Source organism: Schistocerca gregaria, chromosome X (assembly GCF_023897955.1).
Source record: "Schistocerca gregaria isolate iqSchGreg1 chromosome X, iqSchGreg1.2, whole genome shotgun sequence".
NCBI classification, from domain to species: domain Eukaryota; kingdom Metazoa; phylum Arthropoda; class Insecta; order Orthoptera; family Acrididae; genus Schistocerca; species Schistocerca gregaria.
The window spans coordinates 426564774-426588962 of NC_064931.1; the positions used below are offsets into that span (position 1 = coordinate 426564774).

A 24189-nucleotide genomic window follows, 5' to 3' on the forward strand; every position below is an offset into this window, starting at 1 on the left:
GTACAGTAAACCGAGTGGACAGCACAGCAGACTGATGAACCAACAAACTGGTGAGAGCCCACTGTGTGTGGTATGGCAGCCTGCACTCAGCTCACAATCCTGCTTGGTTGAAACAGAACCTTGCATGACTCAATCCTGGTTATTAATCAGTCTCTATCTAGTGACATACTGGAAGTATTGGGTCTGTTTGAATTTAATCAATCATGTTCACAAAGACAACACTGAACAATCATCCATTGATCCATTGTGTGTACATGTTTTTTTCCCCCTTACATCAATTTATTCTGTTATTGAATTTGAGATTTGGTAATTTCATATTTATGCCACTCACAAATTAAAACACATATTTTGCACATATATAGCAGTCTGACAATACAAAATTATATGACCTGTTGGGCATTATAGCTCAGTCACAGAAGTTTAATTCTATGTATGACATGGATTCTGTAGTTATTCAAGCAGTCATTGGCCTTAATTATTTATGTTAATAGACTAATCCATTTTGTTAAGTTGGTATTAAACATTATTATTCTACTTCTTTAAAGTCTCCAATCCAGGTATATGTGTTGCACTTAGCATTTCGTGGAAGGTTTATTTAAATATAACACCGAAAGTTTTGCAATTATAGTTTATGACCATATAATAGTACAGGATACATTAATGCACATACAGAATTACCACAATGAGCCAATTACTTACGGGATACATCAATGCATTTTCAGCATTAACCAAATACATACAGGGTACATTACTACACTTTCAGAATTACCACAATGAGCCAAGTACTTACGAGATACATTAATGCGCTTTCAGAGTTCACCACATACGTACAGGATACATTAATAGACTTCCAGAATTACCACAATGAGCCAAGTACTTACAGAATACATTAACACGCTTTCAGAGTTAACCATATACGTGCAGGGTACATTAATAAACTTTCAGAATTACCACAATGAGCCAAGTACTTACAGGATACATTAATGCACTTTCAGAATTAACCAAATACATACAGCGTACATGAATAATTTCAGAATTACCACAATGAGTCAAGTACATAAAGGATACATTAATGCGCTTTCAGAGTTAACCGTATACGTACAGGGTACATTAATACACTTTCAGAATTACCACAATGAGCCAAGTACTTGCAGAGTTAACCACATACGTACAGGGTACATTAATACACTTTCAGAATTACCAAAATGAGCCAAGTACTTACAGGATACATTAACGCGCTTTCAGAGTTAACCGTATACGTACAGGGTACATTAATACACTTTCAGAATGACCACAATCAGCCAATTACTTACAGGATACATTAATGCGCTTTCAGAGTTAACCGTATATGTACAGGGTACATTAATACACTTTCAGAATTACCACAATGAGCCAAGTACTTACAGGATACATTAATGCACTTTCAGAATTAGCCAAATACATACAGGATACATTAATGCACTTTCAGAATTACCACAATGAGACAAGTACTTATAGGATACATTAATACCCTTTCAGAATTATCACAATTAGGCAAACACTTGCAGGGTACATCAATGCACTTTATGAATTAGCCAAGTATGTAAAGGACGCATTAATACACTTTCAGAGTTACCACAATGAGCCAAGTACTTAATAATAAACGACAAAAAATCATAACATACATAGGAACAGGTAAAGTTTATCTGTATATATTACTTTATATATAGACAGACATTTCACATTAATAATATATGATCACTACATACATTTAATACTGAAAATTCTCTCTGAACTGTTACCTCTAACTTCAGTACAGAATGTCTTCCAACAAATCGCACTTTAAAAGATATTTATGCAGCTTTACACTTTCCACAGATATAGTCACATCAAGATATGATTAACCTTAAAAAGACAAAAGACGTGGACAGGCAAACAACTCGCATACAACAGCAGGATTGATGAGACACAAGCGAATTAGGTTTCATTAACAGATATAAGCAGTAAGATTGTGCAGATACAAAAGATCATCTTAAAACAAATGACACCCAACTACAACTGACACATTCGACAAGTCTACTACTGGTTAACAATGAAACTGCTTACTTCTCAGCAGTGGTCATACATTTTAATAATAGATTTTACAGCATAGTCTGCTTTAATAAGTTCTTATCTTTATGAGAATTTAGAAAGGCTCCAAATGAGCTCTCATTAATGAGAGGAATACAGGAGAACCCTACGACCTTCCTATTACTCCAAATAATTTCTCAAATTCTGATACTTTTGTTTCCTTGTGGAAAACAAAGTACTCAAGACTGAAGATGGTACCATCAAATGAATTTTGTAAATGTCATGATGAACCCATTACCAGAGTGCTACAGCTTTTCTGGCATGTGGAGGATATATCGTGATAAGGAATTTTAGGTGGGCAGCCTACTCGCATCTCCCCATCTCTCTCACTCACATTGTTTTCTTTCCAAGTGCAGGAGAAATTGTATTAGCAGTACCATAGAATGTCAAGTTCATATAACAACTATAGAAGAATGAATAATGTGTCTTTCTTTCTATTTAGGCATTCCAGTATCTTACTTCAACTTTTCTGACTTTTTCAACTTTTGTATATTCTGACCCTTCATTTGTGTCTATTATATGCTATTTTAAAGAGGACACACTCTGAGTGGAAGCACAGAGAGCAATAAAAAAGAAAGAAAGAAAGAGAACTTCTGTGATGGACACTATATACACTGTTACAAAGATTTAAAAGAGGACACTTGAAGTTGGCAATTCCTACATAAGGGTATCTACAGCCAATGAAGAAATAAAATTACAAATTAAACTAGAAAGCTAAGCACACAGAACAGAAGAAACAAGATCATGTTTGATATGCAAAAGAAAAATTCATTATCGAACACAGCAAAATGGGTATAATGAGGAAAGGTTATTGAAGCAGTATATTTCAGGACTGAAACAGCACAACATGGGTACCAGACATAATACTGCCCAATTAGCCATGAAACATACAACCAAAACTTGGACAAAAAAGAAAATATGTACAGCCACATCTGTAATGCAGTTATCACTCTAAATAGCCAATTATGTAATATGAAATTGTACCTATTCTAACTGACATCAACAAATGGTAAGTCTCACTGTGATGCAGGCTTCACCGGCAGTGTGTCCTTGTGGTTCTGTGTGCTACAGACATTCTGGGCACCACTGTGTTGTGCGCGTGTATCAGCCGCACGCCTCCTGTAACGACCTTTGCGCAAGGCTACAGCTCGGCGCTCAAGTGCTTGCATTAACCTGAAACAGAGTGCCCATTAATAGTTCAATACAATGAGAAATATGAGAATTAAGGAGAGAGAAAATTGCTTTTTATGTTTGTAGAAGTCTTTAAAGCTTGCAGAACATGGAATTTTCTTGATTTGTTACCTTTGAAAGAACACAGTTTCTTCTCATGGCAGAGAATAAGAAAGAAATTTTCAGGTAAAAAAATAATTACACACATCTTTTGTGTTTTTATGCTTAAAGAATGATAGTAAATTTGGAAAGCTCATGCCATATTTCTGCTTTGAACAGGAGTTTAATGATTTCCAAACTACACACTCCTATGAACAAATTATCATGTATTCTTTGACATATAAAAACACCACAACATAATATGATATGCTAGAAATAACAAACCATTATATCCATCACTGTCATAACCATGGATGACTTGACAAATGGCACTTGTAGAATGGTGTTTAATGAACCTAAAACCCTTCTGCCAAATATTCTAAGCAAGGTAACATGTGTTAGTTCCCAATGTCACTTTCTTAGAATATTAGGCACAACTAAGGAATGTGGTTGAAGTTATTTAACTTTCGAGTTCCTCTTTTCCAAAATATCATCATCTTGTTGAAATTTATCTTCTGTTCATCTGTCCAGGTTCTACTGACTCTGTTCTTGGATTATCTGCAAGCTGCTAAGACTCAACAAGTGTTAAAGGCAGATTTGTCCTTTAGCATGACAGCAGTGTCAACTTCCTGAAGATATCTGCCAGTTTCAAGTAGTCCATTGTTCTTTGTCTTTCTGAGAGTATCAGAGATTTTCTAGAAATATCGATGGAATTCCAGAGATCTCCTTTCAATCAAAATTCCACCTAGACGGAGCCAAAAGTATTCTTACAATTTTTATTTCTAGCTTTTCTATATTTTAAATTCTACCCTAAAGTAACAAGGTTTCCAATGCCTAATTATTGTGTTGTAGTGGCTTAGTTTTATTTTCCTTGACATTAATTTCTTTTTGTCATATCTGTTCGAAATGATTCTGATGTTGTTTTTTTTCCCCCCCACAATTTAATCTTGAATGTTGGCAGATTTGCCCTTATAGCTTCTCTCTTTCTTTGCTTCACAATTTAATCTTGAATGTTGACAGATTTGCCCTATGTGACTGAATGGATGATGATGATGATGATGATGATGATGATGATGGATTTGGGGGGCACTCAACTGCACAGTCATCAGTGCCCGTACACAAAGTCCCAATTTTTACACAATCCAATTTTTACACAATCCAATTTTTACGCAATCCAATCCAGCCACTATAATGAATGGCAACAATGATGAAATGGTGAGGTCAACACAAACACCCAGCCCCGGGCAGAGAAAATCCTCAATCCGGCCGAGAATTGAACCTGAGATCCCGTGATCCAGAGGCAGCAACACTAGCCACTAGACCAAGAGCTGCGGACTGAATGAACGAACATGCATTGTCTTGCTGAAGTGAGTAGCTACAAGTTGCCCCTCAACGTATCAACAATTCCTCCCATATACTGAGTTTTTATGTGTGAGATTTAGACTCCAATTCTGGCTGCAATTTCCAAAAGTTTTTCTACAGAGTTAATCACTTTTTTCCTATTGTTGAAGACAACTGCTAGGTCATCTGAGAAGGCCACAGGTAGCAAATAAAATTTATTTTTATGCAGTCTGCCAACAGTTTTTCTTTTTATGATCCCCCCACACACAGGCTCTGATTACTTTTCTTCAATACAAGAATGAACAGCTCAGGATTGTCCAGATCCCCATGAGACGACTCCTTTAACATCAACAGTTTCAGACATTTCACCTAGAATAACTTTCGACACAGAGTTATTTAACATTTGTTTGATCCTTTCTACCATTTTAGTATCAACTCTAAATTCTTCTAAAGTGGTAAATACTGATGGCTGCCTAACAAATCATATGCTCTTTTGAAGTCTTCAGAGGTGATCACTGTTTGTCTGCGTTTGTGGATTTGTAACATGCTTCTGAGTTTGAAAATTCACAGGATCTGCTTTTCTTGAAAACTTTTCAGTACTCCAAAATTACATGATCTGTTTGTATCTTGATTAAGGCTTGGAAATCCCACTCAAGTTTGTTTTGTCCCCTTTCTTGTGTAAAATGGTGGGCCAGGACACACTGCCAATAGAAAGGATTTTTAAACTGAGCCAGACACCTGTAGGAATTGCATGAACTATTCAAGCAATGTTTTCTAAACATCTGCCACTTTCCGGTGGAAATGCCACATTTCCCTATAGTACTGTTATTTTTGAACTGATGGATCACTCACTCAACTTCTTGCAATTTGAAGGAGATTCTGGTTTGGTTCAGGTTTTGCGCAAGTGTTTCAGTCTTTGGAAGATTAATTGTTTTCTTTATTATGTATTTCCAGAATGCCATTCATGTGTTTAAAACACAAGATTACATGCCTCATAATTCGCCATTTCTTCTTTAAATAGTCTGCAGAAGTATTCTCTAATTTTTTCTTGAATTTTTTTTCAATTTGTGTCAGTCCATATTGACTGTAATGTTATTTTTCTGTTGCGATAATCTTTTGTTTCCTTTATTTTTGTGAACACATGCAGCTTTTGTGTGCTGCTGTCAGAATTTCACTTTTGCCAAGTTGTCATTCCAGTTATATGGCTTTACATCATGTGTCACTCCACAGCTTACTTTTGTATTTCCTTGGAAGCATGCCAATGTTTTTAAAAAAAAATTGAGTGTGTATAAAATTCTAACCACCTGGGAGTATTTTGACATTGGATATTTACAATGAAAGTGCCTTAGTTTCGTTTTAGAAATTGTGGGTCACTTTAAGGGTTTTGGCTCATTATGGATTAGGATACTGTTATAACAGAAAAAATAAAAATTTGGTGTTATCGATGTGTACATTAAACAATTAATACAAAAACCACACTTATTACCACTGTGATAAGCCATGCTCATCATAAATGCATACTGGAGAATGCAAGAGTTGTTTGAGTGTCTTCTATGTCATCATACATACATACCAACACCATTATGCACACTGGGTTATGTAGCTATCGATTATATGTTTGAAGCCACAGCATACTGTTGATGAAGTGTCTGTAACTGTAGTCAAACATTAATTACTGGTTAATTCACCATGATACAGTTAAAAGAAATGGTGACAGTTACATGTGAAAGAAACCTGAGAAATGTAGATAAATCACACTTTGGTGAGATAGTCACAACTTAAAAGAAAGCTGAAGAACAACAAGAGAGAGATGTCAACAGTGAAGGACTAAAGTAATAGTTACTGTTGTGCTGCTGTTATATGACATACAGCACCACTTCTTCACAGTATAAAACATATAGTAGTATGAGCCAACTGTAAGGTCAACAAATTATACAAGGGGAATTCAATAGATAAGTTACACATTATCGTGGCAGGTCAAGTAGTTTGTACAGGGTGTATACGGGGACAAGGAAAAAAAATTCCCGGATTTCTCCCGGATATCCCATATAAAAAATATGCTTTTTCCCGGGCGAAAATACACTTTTTCTGTGCTAAGTGACAGTAGGTTTTCCATAGAATTTCCCTCAGAACTGTAAAACGTATCAATCCTTTGAATGGTTAACATTTTATACAATCAAATGGAACTTTCCGGAAAAAAAGAAAAGACAGGGCAAAGAAGTTTTGGAGAGACTTTTATTTTTAAAAAAAGGAGCGAAGTTTTGGAAAGACCTTTGATCTGCAGCAACATATATGCTGCATATTTTTGTATTACGAAAGTATAAATTCGAACTGCACCAAACACAGCGCGTTAGTTTCCATAGCGTTTTGAAACCGAGGTTGCGATGTCCTTTTGTAAGCAAGTCATATCTCAAGCCACGAGATCTCGTCAGCCGATGACAGCAGCTATTCAGAGCATAGGACACGTGTTATAGTCAGCCAATAGCAAGATCACTGGTTACATAGAGGAAAAGTTAACAGTTTACATTACTGTACACAGTACCATATATCTACAAGAAAAGCTAAGATTTCACATTTAATATTTATTTCTAAGATTAACACGCTACAACAGAAGCTAAGCTTTCACATGTAATATTGATCTTTTTTGTGTGTGTTATACTTTAAGACACATCACACAAATGTGCCAGTAAACTTAAAATTATGACATAAATGTCTCTGCTTGAAATTCTTGTAAGTGGCTGGTTCTCAAACTGTTCAGTTTCGAATGCTTTGTAGTTTAGATATCCATCCCACTTTCTCACACGTAACATAATTCATCTTGCGTAAAAAGAATTTTACTTTGAAAGTAATGCTTTTATAACTACCATTCGCAATACTATCTGGAGACTGTTAGAAATAGGTTCGATTTTCCAGTTGCCAGAGAGCGCCAGGAAACAGGCAATATTTACGTGTGCAACTGCAGTGGTGTAGGAAGCCCGTATGTTCATGTGAGATTACATTACACCATAAAAGAAACAGTGCATCAGAGGATACTCCGAAGAGCATCGGAATTTCATAAACCATACTAAAATGCATAATTCGGCTTGAAGTGCAAATTGGCTTTTTCCAGATTCACAATGAAGTAGGTCCCACATGATATTAAGCTTTTCAGTGTGGTTTTTGGGATGTAAATTTTCTTGGAGTACCACTACTCTATGATCTCATTTTTGGTTCTTCATTATGGTATAATGCCATATATGGCAGAAGATAATATCATGCACTTGAAATTCAGCGAACAGTTGGAACTAGCCAATACTGTAGAATGAAACACTTCATTTCAAATAAAATGATTGCCTCAGCGGAAAGACTTGACTGCTACTAACTTAGAAATAAAATAAAATCAGAAAACTGAAATTAATAATATATTTTTGCCCTCCATAATTATGTGAATGTATTTTAATTCACTTGATAGCTCCCGGCCACAGAAATCTGATTTGTTTTCATTTGACGTGGAAGCTGTACACGAAGAGAAGCAGCGAAATCACTTAACATAAACATGGGTCACGTGGAGGTTAACCCTCTCCCCACTACAACTCAGACAACTCTGTGCAAGCTTGAATCTGGCAGCTAGTGCGCGTGAGAAAAATTTTTCTCGTTTGCATTTGTCTGCTTGCTGCTACTACCGATACAGCTAACAGCCAAACTTCAATTAGCGGGAAGCAGGAGAAGGTACTGCTTATATGCGAGTCAAATGCGCATGCGCAACAGACCGCTGACAATTGGTCAAACGAACCTAATGTGAACAGTTGTGACATCATGCTCATAGCAAACAGTTTATTGTTATAGTCTGCGCCCTACGGCCTTTGACATATTTTTGCTATTTGCAGATGATTGTGCGTACACTGCTTTTTATTGTTGTAAATTGGACATTTCCTTTGCCACTAAAGTTTTACTTTTTCCCTCTCATTTATATTTTATTGCTGCAGTATCATTCTCCAGTAGCAGGACACAATAACATTCCTTGCTAGATAATCAATTCTGCAGTCAAAATTACAAAAATGTAACTGAAATCTAAAACAATGAAAAATTCCCGGAATTCCGAAAAATTCCCGGGTTTTTCCCGGTTTTCTACTGGATGAAGAAATTCCCGTGTTTTTCCCGGTTGTCCCGGGTCGTATACACCCTGTTGTACTAAATGCCGTACTACATTGAAGTGACACAGATACATGGCAATATTTTACAATACAGTCACCAAGTCTCTGTAAATAATGTTCAAAATGTTCTACCAATTGTTCAATTCCTCGATGATTTAGGTCTGCTCCTTGCTCATGGAACCATTTAAAATCCACTGAGAGTGCCCACATCATCAGAAAATCTGTGACCGTCCCAAATCAGTTCCTTGCCTGCCTGGATATTTTCATCTGTGGTTGATGTCAGTGGCCTCCTGCCGCAATCAGCATCAATAGTGTCTATGCAGCCTTAGTCAAATTGTTGACACCATTTCACTACAGCTGGATGCGACATTGTGCTTGGATCGTATACCTTCAGAATTTAACAGTGAATCTATGAGCAATTTAGATGTTCTGCGCACAAGAACTGTATTTTTCCAGTTACTTCAACTTGGAGCAATTTTCCAGATGACACCCTATGTCATTCGCACACTGTGATGCACCTGTTACCCCCAGCACAGTAGAAATCTCTCTTCAGGAAACTCAGGACATGTACTCTCTTCTGTCAATGTGCCAGTCTTGACATGCAGTGGTCTTACCATGAGACAATATGCATAACTAACTATTTGAAGTCCCCTCATAGTTGCTTTTGCAGCAATGGATGCAAAGGATCTAATGTCTTAAGAAATCAAGAGTTTCAGCTACTACTGATTTTTGAATCTAGAAAAGAGAAAATTTCAAGAATTGCCACAGGTTATTAAAAGTGAGTACTCACTTGACATGAATATGAAACAAGGCCAACTAATTTGAAATAAAAAATTATGCATGAAATACTTAGAATAAATATCACAGAAATGCCTGCAATAAGCAGCATGGCACATCACGTTTGCAAGGCTTATATAATGAAGTTATTAAATAAACTATTAGCTCCAGTAGAAAACAAATCTCCTACAATATTTTTTCTTAACATAGTACAGAATCTCTTTTCACTTGTAATAAGTTCTCGTAATGCCTACCTACACAATCCTTTAAAAGAAAGATCCGTGGAGTTGCACAGACTTCCTAAAATCACTACCTCCACCTTGCTGCTGCCGGGAACAGAAGCCAAGTCTATATTCATGCAAGAAAGCACATACATTGCCAATAACCACTGATGTGTTCACTCACAGGGGCACTTCCAAGTGGCAAAGACATCTGCAGCTGAGCTCTTCACAGCTCCCACAATTCACTGACAATGTGATTTTGAGAAGGTCACGCAAGTGTTTTAATTGAACAATAGTAACTGAAGTTGTGGCTTTTCAACATCAGAAGTAATGATTATTGTAACAGCAACAAACATGTTACAGCAGTAAACAAATTATGCTGTATGTTAAGCAGTGTAGGCCACAGACAGGCAATAGTGGGGGAAAAAAAAACAACCTCGTGTGTTCATAGTACAATAGAGAAAGACATCCACTGAGATCTCACACAGAAGTGGTGCTGGCAGTGAGGACGTTTGCATACCGGATGTACAATTTTTTCACAGACTTCGAGTGACCAGTGCCATGGAACCTTAAAGTAGCTGATAACTTCCCAAGAGTAGTAATTGTTTTTCTCATCAGATTCCCTGCTTCATTAATTTCCATTGTATCATGTGCACTAAGATCAATAATTATCGTTCCCCACCATTAAATATTTTTGAAATGAGTATTCCTATTCTAAAAGAAGTTATTTTTGAAAAACTGTCTAGCTTCCCCTCTTCTTCCATCTGCTTATCCATTTTTTCATCCACAACTGTTTTCTTCTTTTTGTGTTATCCACCGCCAAGGAATATCACACAGTGGCCACACAGAAAGCAAGAATTACCAATTTCCTTTTTGCACTCGACACCATGACACCTTGCTCTCTGCAAATGCAGTAGTGCCTTCTAAAGTGCACTTTGTGGTGCTTCTAACCACATGCAATTTTTTCCAATCACTTTAGCACATGCTTTAAGGAACGTGTACATGGATACTTATATAACCAGGTTACACAAAGTCTGCTACCACTGTTATCTGACCTCTAAAACATAAAGTGGTAAGAGAACACAGCATGAATGAATTTCATGTTGTATACACTATTGAAAAATCAGTTTACCTTCAAAGCAATGAAATAATGAAATTGCTATGGCTAAATTTTCTTGTCCTTTTGTTAAATAGTGTCATCTTAGATTAAAACTTATCATTCTAACAGAATCTTGTATCAACCAAGATAAAATTCACAGGTGAATTTCAAGTATCAGTTACATTTCAAAAGTTAAATGGTTATAATTCACAGATGTGCATCAGTAAGCCATGCACAGTACCTTTAAATGCTATGGAATTATGGTCAAAGCAACTACAAACATGTGATTACGGAGCCACATTGCTTTCATTACTTCTTAACATACCATAGTAACATGTTTTTAAATATAGGTGTCATGATGAAAATTTTAAGATCCTAGATCAGACTGTTCCAACCAAGCTCCAGGGAGCCGAAGCACTTTGGAGCACTCACTGCAGCAGCTTGGAGCACACGTGGAGGGGGAGAGTGAACTCCCTGCCCGTTGGCCGCATGTAGCCACAACTGACGCAACAATCGGTGTTCAATGACAGCTATGACTAGCTGTGGGAGCCCTGTACCTCTATTGTAGGATACCTTTCTATTTATTGAGAAGGATGGTCGTGCGCAGTGTCTTGTATGTCATAAAGTATTTAATTATGAGAAGAGGTACAATATACAACAACATTATACACGTCTTCATGCAGCGCACTACGATCAGGTAGAAGGCGTTGCACGGAGAGAACTGGTAGCCTGGCTTAAGAATGACATACCAGGAGACGTAACTGAAGAACTCTTGGATGTGGTACCTCTCGATTACACCGCAACAGGATGTAACATTTTTGAAGCTGTTTGTGAATCAGTGGACAATATGAATTTGCCGTGGGATAAGCTCCATTTTGTAGCGACAGAAGATGCACCACAAACGATCGGGTGTCACCAAGGTTTCGCTTCTTGTTTGAAAAATAAACTCAGGGATGAATTCAGGAAAGACATTTTGACTCTTCATTGTTTTATTCACCAGGAGGCACTGTGTGCTGAAACAGTAGAGCTAAGTGGCGTAATGAAGGATGTCGTGAAGTGTGTGAATTTTGTGCGGCGTCAAGGTATGAATCACCACCAATTCAAAGGATTCCTGAATGGAAGCGGAATATGGGGATATACCTTACCACAGTACAGTTCGTTGGCTGAGTCGAGGAAAAGTTCTTGATGTTTTCTTTGCCATTTGTGAAGAAATATCCCTTTTTCTCGAAATGAAAGGGGAAGAAATGCGTTGTCTGAAAGATATAAAATGGATATCAGACCTAGCGTTCCTATCTGACACAACTATGCATCTGAATAATTTAAATCTGTCACTGTAGGGCAAAGGGCAGCTAATCGTTGACATGTACGACTAGATCAAAGCGTTCATGGAAAAGTTACGTTTATTTGAGAGGCAGATGAGTAATGGACATTTAATGTTCTTCAGTCATCTAGCTTCTTTAAAACTACCTGAAGGTACTACTACTTTCGGAAATTACCAAGCAAAATTAAAGCACCTCATCACGTCGTTTGAAACACGATTCCGAGACCTCACAAGTTTGGAAATGGAACTTCAGGTGTTCAGCACTCTATTTTCAGTTTCCCCCGATGACTTGTCATCGTCACTTCAATTGGAGATAATTAATTTCCTAAATTCAACTTTGTTGAAAGAGAGGTACTACAACATGTTGAATTTGTCATGATGGTATCATTCATTGCAGCAAAAAACATTTCCCAAGCTTCACAACAATACCGTTCAGATCATGTGCATGTTTGGATCTACGTATTGCTGTGAGCACTTTTCTCAGCAATGAAAAGAGTAAAAAGTAAGGAATGATCATTTCTTCAGGATGCAGCAATGAAGGCCATACTTCGCATTAACACTGAACACTTCGACGCCTGATATTTCTGATCTAGTAATGAAAAGAAAATGTCAAGCTACAGAGGCCCAATAAATTTAGTATTAAATTTCTTGTAAAACAGTTGTTTCTTATTTATTTCCTAAACATCGTATTGCCTGGTGTAGCACGTCACCACAGCTTAGCAGCTAAGAGCATGTGGTTGTCGATCTTCTAAGACGCAGCTGGCACATCAAAATGCTTGCCTTGCCACCTGCCTCAGCCAGCCGTGCCACGTGCCGGCCCACTTGAATGGCCACAGCGAGCAACACGGCTCCCTGGAGCAGGGACCGCTCCGCGGCTCACAACAGAGCCGACGAGCTGGAACAGCCTGTCCTAGATACATAGCAATGGTAGAAGCACTTTCACACAATGGTTTGTTTGTGCTTTGTAAAGTGAATTACATTAATCTAAAAGCATTGAGAATTTCCAACAGGCTTCAGGAAATGTCCTATGTAATGTGAATCTTTTGGTGGTTTCTCTAATTACACAGAGGCAACACTTCACTGGAAGGCAAGGAGAGTAATGAGTAATCTATCAAAGTACCACAGGAATCTGTTATCACTGAGGAGAAAATGGTTTCAGAGAACAACAGAGCAACACTTTAGGGCTTTGAACTGACAATACAGGTTGCTCCACTGGCCAAAACCAAAAATTCTACATGACTGACTAATAAACATTTCATATCTGCCAATTCTTCACAGTTGTAATATGTTAAAAAATTGTGTTAAGTTTCTCCTTGGAAAGTAGTCATGTCGCAACTCTAGTCCTGGAGGAATAAAATACTTTGATTGTTCACTGCTAAACAATGTTATCCCTATCAAGAGTTTTTGACAAATGTCAAGAATGGTACTGAAGTGTGGGGGATGAACCAGCATATATATATATATATATATATATATATATATATATATATATATATAGAGAGAGAGAGAGAGAGAGAGAGAGAGAGAGAGAGAGAGAGAGAGTAAACCAACTGTTCCATTCCTAGAGACTACAGAATTAACTATCCTTAGAGTTCTGACCTGTCCCCATGTGATTGTTTCTGAAATGCAAAATCATGTATGTGGAAGAAGATTCATAATCTCTGAAGACAAGGTTAATGTTTACAAAAGTGACCTTAAAGTATTTGAACAAAATTTATGTAGAAACTGTATCCAAATCTGACATATAAGACTGCAAAGTGACCATTTCATGGCAAGCACTCAAAATTGTTTTATAATCTTCATTTTTTGTTCTCTCAACATTTTAAATGTTCTTTCGATACTATTATGAATGACAATATAGTTAACATCATCAATAAGATCTTTACAGTGTATCAAGACTGACCCTCCAGTTAGACTATATACAAATTGGTAAGTGGCCTGTTTCAAATGATTTCAACTCAGTTACATAAAATTAGTGATTGTCGTCACTACATATTACATAAAAACTAGAATACTTCTAAACTCCTGGTGACATAAGATTTAAGACAAGCCAATACGATACATTTAATACTGTAATATAAACTAGGCAGATGACTCACCTCAGTTACAAGAATTTAATCCTGCAGATGAGCAAAGGTCTAATGCCTCAGTGAACTGAATTATTCTGCCCAACATCAAAACATATAAGGAATGCCTTCCACAGTGTAAATAATAAACACTACTGACAGCCGGCGGCTCCATAAAAATGAGATATTATCTGAATGTAGAGTGTTTTGACAATATTTCGACAGTACAATCATTTGTGAGTAATCTGATGATGCAAGTAATGAAATTTATGAAAGGATGATGCAAAAATATGATGGCGTGTGAAACAGCCAAGAAAGCAGAGGAACCACCACTACTGTACCAGCAATAAACTACAAAAGTTACAGAGATTACACTTCACATGAAAGTACATTCAACACGCAAAGAACCACACCAAATAGAACTTCACCTGGTTACTGCACGAGTAGAGACGTATATTTTCAGGTTTGTCAGTTAGGTCTCTCTTTCAACTTATTTGCTTTGCAAGTTTTACTACTTGGTATATCTTCTTCACACTGCATACTGTTAGTACCAAAAAAGAAATGGACATACACCTTTAGAGAAACAAAATGCAAATGATAATGTTCTACGTGCATGCTGTTTGGCCCACCGTAAGGTAACATATACCTCCCATTGCTCAATAATGTTCCCACCTTTTGCATTTACTGTCTACACAGGTTTTTATAGTATGGACTGCCATTTAAATCAAAATATTTGTGTAATGAATTTGTTTCTGCATCAGAGCAATTATTTTCCTCTTGTGAAATCCCCAACTTGCCACTTGAATCCACATTCCCGAGTATTCTACAGGGTTTGTTTTAAGTGACACTGCCTGCAACAATATGCAAATACTTTCCGATCATCAGTAATCTTATTTTCTAAATAAAAAGTGTCCCTCGAGCTACTGTATCACTATCACCCTTGTATATAAGGTTTCTATTTCCATCTCTTTCTAAGATACCATTCCTGTTACTTGTGAGTAACAGCATACCAATTATGTCCTTTGTGGAAAGCTATTTATTTGTTTCTTCATGAGTATGTTAACATGCAGGGTATTCAGTAAAATGGGTGAAAAAGAGTTGGTATACCAAGTGAAACACATGCAGATGAAAACCAATGCTGTTAGAGAGCTGTGCAAAAGGTTAAGACTAGTCCACATTAATAAAGGCACCAGAATATTGCAGATAGGAAGGATATAGGATAACCAACCAATCACTTGAGAGTAGTTCAGATTAAACAACTAGATAGTGTTTAAAGCAGATGACATGTAATAGTGTAAATCTATTTTTCACTTCATTTATTCCAAGACAATGTGACGAAGAATGAAGATGAGAAATGGTCAAAACGTTGCTATATAAGATTGGTGCATCTACCTCAGTGACTCATGGATGTGAAGAATCAGGGAGCACTGGTCACTGGAACTTTTCTGCTGGATCTTGGCACTGCAGTCTACAGCTGGTTCTGTAAGCATTTAAGAGTCATCTGTGACTTAACTGTGATGCAGTTTTGTACTTAAAGGAATTCATCAATCTGATACCAGGTTTCGTTTCACAACCTTTTAAAACGATTATAATGTACAGTCTAGATGCAAAGTTCATCTGCATACAGTTGCCTTCCAGTGCAGGAAATTACTCCACCACACAATGAAAGGAATTATCAGAAGGTACAGAGGTGTCAATTAAGATGCACAGGGCTCCTACTATTCTTTATTCAAGAGTGAATGAGTTATACTCTTATGATATTGTATAAGCACTTTTAATGATGGGAATGGCTTAATGGACAAGAATGTACAAATCTCAATATGAATTCAAGCCTGCATGGATTTGTTGGATCAAGTTTCAGACATTCAGACACTGGAGATGTCCACACATTCTACATTTACACAAAAACTCTTAAAAGAACAATGAATTTACTTACATTTCATAGGGATCTGTTGTCACTGGTTCCTTTTTTTCTTCAGTTGGTGGATTTCCCCCAACACTTGAGGAGCTAACTGGGCCATTGCCACGTGGCACACGTGCATCAGTTGCTCTTGTCTGTTTCACCCGGGGGTCAGTTTCTCTGTGTTGTCCATTAGCTGGTTCTGTGTTATGGTGTGGTCTACTGGATCCACTAGTGATTTTGGATGGTGGAGTGCACGAACTACCTTGTGTACGTGCATTAGCAGGTTCTGTGTTACGATGTGATCTAACAGAACCATTAGTGATCTTAGGTGATGGAGTGCATGAACTACCTTGTGTACGTGCACCCGATTCAGTAGTGTTCAGCTGTGGCACTTGGGGTGCTGTGGTGGTCTCAGCATGTTTGCAAGATTTCTGCTGATGTGACCGGTCAACAACTGCAATAACGCCTTCCTCTATCAGTGTCTCAACTGACATCTTGCAAAGTTCTTCAATTCGTTCCTGTACAGGCACAATCAAATACAATTCACCAGGCTCTTCATCACAACAATGATCCTGAGGCAATGGCATACCAGAATTTTCCTGGCGTTTACCATCCATTACTCCTTTTTGTGCTGCTTGCTGAGAATCCCGAACCATTTCATGGCGTCTTGTTCTCTTTGGTTTTGGCCCACAGTCAGCACAAACCAGAATAGTACTTTCTGCAGCACGAAGAATCTTATCCAGCTGTTCTGCTTTTATATCTCTCACACTACTACAGTACAGAGTACTCAAGTGAGAATTTCCCAGCTCTCGTTTTCCACTGTTGTTTTCTTCTTTATTACGATCCTTACCTGCAAAGCTGATGACAGGAAAAGAATACACAATCATTAACAACAAATTTTTTCCATCAATGTCGAAATTTATCATGTAAAAAGATCTCACAAAAAGAGACAAACATCACAAAATCTACTTATACTGTCATTTATTCCAGATTTAAGCCGCCAAACCCAGTATGGGCTCATTCAAATATCATTCATACCTGTGGCTTTGCTGCTTTCCTTTGCGTTCTACACCTCTTCTGCCTGATGGCATAGTATTCTTTGATGAACTGGACTTTAGGGCATCAGATTCCTTGGCAATGGCTCCAGATGAAGCCTGCAGGAAGAGCTTAATAAATTATTAAAATCTTAACTGTCACAATGACAAATCTGTTTACAAAAGCAGCACAGAATTATTTGCCTCCCTCCTCCCAGGTTTTGAAACTCTGTAACTACTCTTTTGTGGGATACCTGGTGTCTATCTTGATGCACCTAACGAATCATGTTTTTTCGGCATTTCTGTGATGCTCTCCCAGGAGTCAAACAAACTTATGATCACTCTTATTGCTCATCTTTGTATACATCTAATATCCCCCATTAGTCCACACAAATAAAAAACGTTCAAATGTGTGTGAATTCCTAAGGGACCAAACTGCTGACATCATCTGTCCCTAGACTTACACACTACTTAAACTAACTTGTGCTAAGAACAACACACACACCCAAGCCTGAGGAAGGACTCAAACCTCTGATGGGAGTGCACACAATTGAACAATATTCTAACATGGGGTAAACAAATGTTTTGCAAGTATCATTCTTTGTAGACTGGATTTTCTCAGTATACTGCCAGTCATCAACAAAGCGTACAACACCTACCACTAGCATACCTTAGCAAAAGATCTGGCAAAGAACCTGAGAAAATTTTGGTTCTATGATAAATAGCTAAGTGGGTGTAAAGCATCCATCCATCCAGTCACTCGTTGACCAGTCTGGTGTTGCAGTTAAAGATAGCAAAACAAATGCCAAAGTTTTAAATTTTGCATTTAAGAAATCGTTCACACAGGTGAAATGTGCAAACATACCATTGTCTTACCATCAAACAGAGTCTCATATGTACAAAACAGTAAAAAGCATTCCAGGTGTAGAGAAACAATTGAAAGAGTTGAAAGCAAAGAAGTTGCCTCGTCCTGGTGGAAATCCAGTTCAGTTGCACATAGATTACTCTGCAGCAATGGCCCCTTACCTAGCTTGCATTTATCATGAATCTCTTACCCAGTGCATAGACACAAGCAACTGGAAAAAAGCACAGGTGTCCTTTATATAAGGACAAAAGAACAGATCTGCAAAACTACAGGCCAATATCTCTAATATTAGTTTGCCGCCGAATCCTTTAACATATTCTCAGATGAAATACAAAAAAGTTTCTTGAGACTGAGAAGCATATGTGCATGAATCATCATGGGTTTAGAAAGCTTCATTTGTGTGAAACTCTGCTTGTTCTTTTCTCATGTGATACACTGCAAACTATGGATGAAGGTCAATATGCAGATTCCATAGTTCTACATTTCCAGAAAGCATTTGACATGATTCCCTACTGCAGACCATTAATGAACGTACGAACATATGGAGTAGGTTCCCGGATATGTGAATGGCCTTAAGACTTCTTAAGTAATGTTGTCCTTGATGTTGAGTGTTTATCAGAGACAAGGGTATCTTCAGGAGTGCGTCAGGGAACTGTGACAGGACCGCTATTATTCTCTATACATGTAAATGATTTGGCTGACAGAGCGGGCAGCAATCTGCAGTTGTTTGCTCATGATGCTGTGGTATATGGGAAGGTGTCAAAGTTGAAAGACTCTAGGATGGCACAAGATAATTTTGACAAAATTTGTAGTTGGTGTGATGAATGGCACCTAGCTCTACATGTACAAAATTTGAAGTTAATGCTGATGAGTAGGAAAAAGAAATCTGTAACATTTGGATACAGCATTAGTAGTGTCATGCTTGACACAGTCATGTCATTTATGTACGTGGGAATAAGGCTGCAAAGTGATATGAAATGGAACAAGCATGTGAGGATTGTGGTAGGTAAGGCAAAGGACTGACTTTGGTTTATTGGGAGAATTTTGGGAAAGTGTGGTTCACATGTAAAGGAGACTGCTTGTAAGACATTAGTGTGACCTACTCTTGAGTACTTCTCAAGTAACTGGGATCTGTACCTGGTTGGATCGAAGGAAGACATCGAAGCAATTCAGAGGTGGGCTGCGAGATTTGTTACCAGTAGGTTCGAAAAACATGGAGTTGTTACATAGATGTGTCGGGAACTTGAATGTGGATCACTGGAGGGAAGTGACGTCCTTTCCAAGGAACACTGACGAGAACATTTAGAGAACCAGCATTTGAAGCTGACTGCAGAACAGTTCTACTGCCACCAACATATGTCTTGGGTGAGGACTGCAAAGGTAAGAGGAATTAAGGGGAAAATGCAGGCATATAGACAATTGTTTTTCCCTCACTCTATTTTCGAGCGTAACAGGAAAGTAAATGACCAGTCATGGTACAGGGTACACTCCATCACACACTGTGCAGTGGGGCTTGTGGAGTATGTATGCAGATGTAGAATTAACCGAAACCCATCACCTGCTCTAGTTACAACTGAGCTGCTGTGATCACTTCATTTCCTATCCCCACAAACTGTTACTCCCAGGTATTTGTATAAGTTGACTGATTCCAAATGTGGCAAACTGCTATTGTAGTCATAGGGCATTGCTTTTCTGCATTTTGTGAAGTGCACAGATTTACATTTCTGTACATTTAAAGCAAGTTTCCAATCTTATCAAGATCTGATTGCATATTTTTGCAGCTTTTTCATATGTAATTCTTTATAGGTAACTGTATCAACTTTGAAAGTCTGAAGTGACCATAACAGTGTCAGCCATATTATTAATGTACAACATGAACAAAATGCTCCGAATACCTTTCTCTGGGGCATGCCTGAAGTTACTGCAACTTCTGTTGATGACTCTCCATCCAAGATAACATGCTGTCTCCGCCCTACCAAGAACTTCTTCATTAAGTTTTAAGTGACACTCCATTTGACCATACTTTTGTTAATAAACAATGGTGTGGTACCAAGTAAAGCAGTTTCTGGAAGTATTGTCAGGTGCTTTCATTTGGTCAGTATTGAATCATACTGCAGGCTTGAGATGGTAGTCATATCAGGACATTCATCAGTATTTTCACTGCCCGTGCTGGTTATGAACATATGCACCAGATAACCTGCACAGAGTCTTGCTTCTGAACCAACAGTAATGCGACAAAGCCTGCCATACTGCAAGATGTCTATGTGACATCACTAGAAGGCAAAAACCTCAGTCAGAGACATATGAAACTGCACGCTACAAATGACAAATTATCAACATCAAAAATCATATTTTCACACATGAAACAGTAACAATAGCCGTTCCAGCACCTAAATCACTTCCAAATGATGCACTAATGATTACTAGCATTAATTAGAACTTTTAACATATGAGAATTTCTGAGATAAAAAGTGAACGTGAAGCAGACAAATGGCAACTGTGCTGCAAGTGGAAATTCCTGGAAAGATATCCACTGGCTGCAGAGACCAATAGCAGGTGGTGTATTTTGAAATATTATTTCCAATCTTATCTCTATGTTGCTATCTTCTTCACTCAATAACCTAACACTTTACACAATTGCACCACAAATAAGTTGCCTCATGTCATCAGATTTTGAAGATATCTCATTATGCCAACATTTGGGAGCCCAAAGAACACAATCCCCACAGGTCACCTCTGTTATACTGGCATTTCCCTCCCAACCCGCATCAGTGCCAACAGTGCCTGACCTGAGCTGTCATAGGTTATGGTGTTTGGCAGCAGTGCCCTGTTGCAAAGTTCACAATGACAGATGAAAACAATATATGTTGCCAAGGAAAAGTTAAAAACTGACAACACTCTGATTAACACTTTATAAAACGAACAAAGCACTGATAAAAACCTATAACATACCCAAGACATGCACTGTATAAAAATAGTAGGGGAAGTTCTGGTAGAATGTAAGCATTGTATATGTAAGACACAACTGAAGACGCCTACTACCAGCTGAAAATGACAGTGCATCTTGTGCAGCTGCGATGGAGAATATAATTATTTTCAAGCTATACCAAAGACATACATACATCAGCAGCTAAATGAGAGAAACTATTTTAAACAGAGGGCATTCCAAAGAGGATAATTTGATGTGTGGAAGTGTCCTATCCATTAGGTACACACTTCATCTCCAAGACCGGGCAGTCACTGAATTTTCCATGTGTCTGTATCAATATATCAAGGGTGCATCATGAGTATCACACTTCAATGAAAACTGTCATTGTCAGAGTAGCATTCAGAATGACCACTTCACATATGCACCTCTCTGCTCATCATATGTCTCAAAGATTAATTTGGACATGAAACAATGCTAATGGATGCTCAAAGAATGGAAAAAGTTTGCCTTGACTGATTACAAGATGGAACTGTTACACAAGACAAACTGCTGCTCTTGGCACACCATTGTCGACCATCACTGAGTACTATAAGAACAGAATTCCACAAGTGACCTGTATCTTCATTAAGAAAATGTGTGCACCCATTTGCTACCTTATTGTTTGAGGAGCCCTCCACTGACATGAGGGTTTTTGCGGCCTCTCTGGATGTCGCTGTTCACCCAACCTAAATCCTACTGAGCACACCTGTGATGCCACTGAGTGAGATGTATGCACCAGGACCAAGCTGTGACCAATCTCCGAGAGCTGCACGTAGCAGCTGAGCTGTCATGGTTCAGGATGGCTACCGAACATTTTCTCTCTCTCATGAAGTCCATGCCTTGACACATATATTTAGACAACACAGTTAAAAGGGACACTATAGGCTATCACACGTGTGTCTCCAATTCAACTGCTCATGAATATATGTAGATTGTTGGTCACTGAAAAAAACGGGATACTTGATAACACAATTAAAAAAAACACACAAAAATATGTTTGTATATTCAAAATTACTACGGCCAAAACTTTTATCCTTTTCCTTTGCCGAAGCCATGCCCCACCATTATACAAGGGTCTAGTGATTCTGTAATAAGACATTTTTTACAGTTTGGAGTTATGGGTACCACACCTTACACTCTTCCTGAAAAATTAAGTTTTTTTTGTTGAGGATTAGTCCCCTATGAAGGTTGGCTTCTCTATACTTCTAGAGCCCTCCTTGCCCTGTGATATGGGACACATTTCATCTGGCTTCTCTGACAAGGCTTGTCTGATTTAGGTGGTCCCACTGATAGCTCTGCTACTGCTGGCATAACCCTCAGCTTCCTTGATACACATAAACCCGCCCACCTGACACTGAAGCCATCCCCATTACAGTCGGAGGAAGGCAATGGCAAACCACCTCCGCTAGGACATTGCCTAGTACAGCGCTGCGAGTCTCTCGCATCGTCCCCAATGCTCTGACAAGGAGTATGGGACTTCATCATCATCATCAATAATTTGTCAAGACCCATTACCTTAAGGAACAATCTGTCAGGGGTGAAATAAATTACTTAGGAAAATTCATGCCAAAAAATGCCAATCATCTATCTGCTCAACACGTGGTATGAGAAGTGAGACCTGTGTCTCAGGGCAGGAAAGTAAGGGTACAACCTGAGCCTACCTTGCATTCTCTTGAAATCACTCACCTGGGTGGAACTTGCCAGTGTGTGCAAATTCAAGGCAGTAGACTATAATTATCCTCAGCTCTGTCTACACTACACACACACACACACACACACACACACACACACATACACATACACACACACACACACACACACACACACACACTTTCAGCAAGTTGTTATTCCTCTTACACATTTTTCTTCCACTTCCGTTTCCTACTGTACACCTGATATACTGAGCAGTTTACCTATAGCAATTACATTTTCTTTTCACAATCTGAGATTTATTTCCATGTGAAAATTTATGTTATCATCCTTCGCAACTACTTGTTACAGTTTATGGCTTATATATGTGAAATTTATTGATTGGTGAACAGAGCAGCCAAAGCAGTAGACAAAGCATCTCGAAAAAATTTCACAAGACACACACAATCTTTTATTGACACTATTAAAATTCTGTTTGTTAACAACTTTAAACTCTGAATGACTCACTCCATTGATAGGACACAAGAAAGAAAAATGGGAGGCTATTCCATTTCAGAATATATGTTGCTAGAAAGACGTAATTTTATTGTAAAATATATGAAGGTAATGTGTACTAAAAACCATTTTGAAGAGTGCGTCAATTCAGTCAGGCAGTTAATGAAGGCTGCTTCTGTGTTTATTATTAGTATTACTACATTCTTGTCACAGTTTCATACGGTGCCTTTTTTCTTGCTCAATGCTGCTGTAGGTACCTTGGACTTGTATTTGTGCACAGACTAACTTAGGTGCCTAACATCTGTTGAATTGCTGCAGCTAATGAACTGTATTCGAAGTGTTCAGTGCCATTATTAGACTGTTGAAACATGAATGGATATACTTGCAATTACTGTAGTGCAATATAGCAAACATCTGAAAAACAAGGCTCTGAAATTAATGTCCATACTTGCAATTTCATCACTTCCAGGATTACAAATTTGACGCATATTCGTAAACACCACAATTTACCTGAAAATAATATGTTACATCCAGTGTGCAAATATAAGTTTGCAGAGCAATGTTAAACAAGTCGCCAATACTCTCTTCACAAAGAGCTCATAGCGCATGAAATTATTGAGTTTTCCAACACAAACAAATTTTAAATGTGGAAACTTAGAACAGAAAGTCAATCAATGAATCAGTTCATCTGCATCATGAGCAACACGTCAGAGTCAAAACCAACAGTTCCAAATTTCTTTTTCTACCTTTGTGTTGGTGTTCGCAAATACAGAGGAACAAGTAAGTATCAAACCAGTTTCTCAGTAGTAACAAATTTGGTGCTTACTACCTAGCTGGCATCGAGATAACATATCATTCAACTGGTAAAATTACTGTGGCATTCTGAATGACATATGTTCGCCATTAGACAGATACAAGCTTCTTAAAGTTTTTAAGAG

The 24189-nt window shown here is 38.0% G+C and overlaps 1 protein-coding gene across 4 annotated transcripts in view; it reads right to left on the reverse strand.

The window, feature by feature from the left end:
- Nucleotides 1-613: 613 nt before the first annotated feature.
- Nucleotides 614-24189, reverse strand: part of LOC126299578 (uncharacterized) — a 152077-nt gene continuing 128501 nt past the window's right edge. For 3 of the 4 annotated variants that reach the window (XM_049991587.1, XM_049991589.1, XM_049991588.1), the window contains 3 exons: nucleotides 17278-17393; nucleotides 16273-17097; nucleotides 614-3282 (listed from right to left, as the gene is read on the reverse strand). In XM_049991587.1, coding sequence (XP_049847544.1) covers nucleotides 3126-3282; nucleotides 16273-17097; nucleotides 17278-17393 — 1098 coding nt within the window. In that variant the 3' untranslated portion in view covers nucleotides 614-3125. Of the gene's footprint in view, nucleotides 3283-15728; nucleotides 15817-16272; nucleotides 17098-17277; nucleotides 17394-24189 lie in introns of all 4 variants that reach the window. The other variant, XM_049991590.1, reaches the window with a different exon arrangement.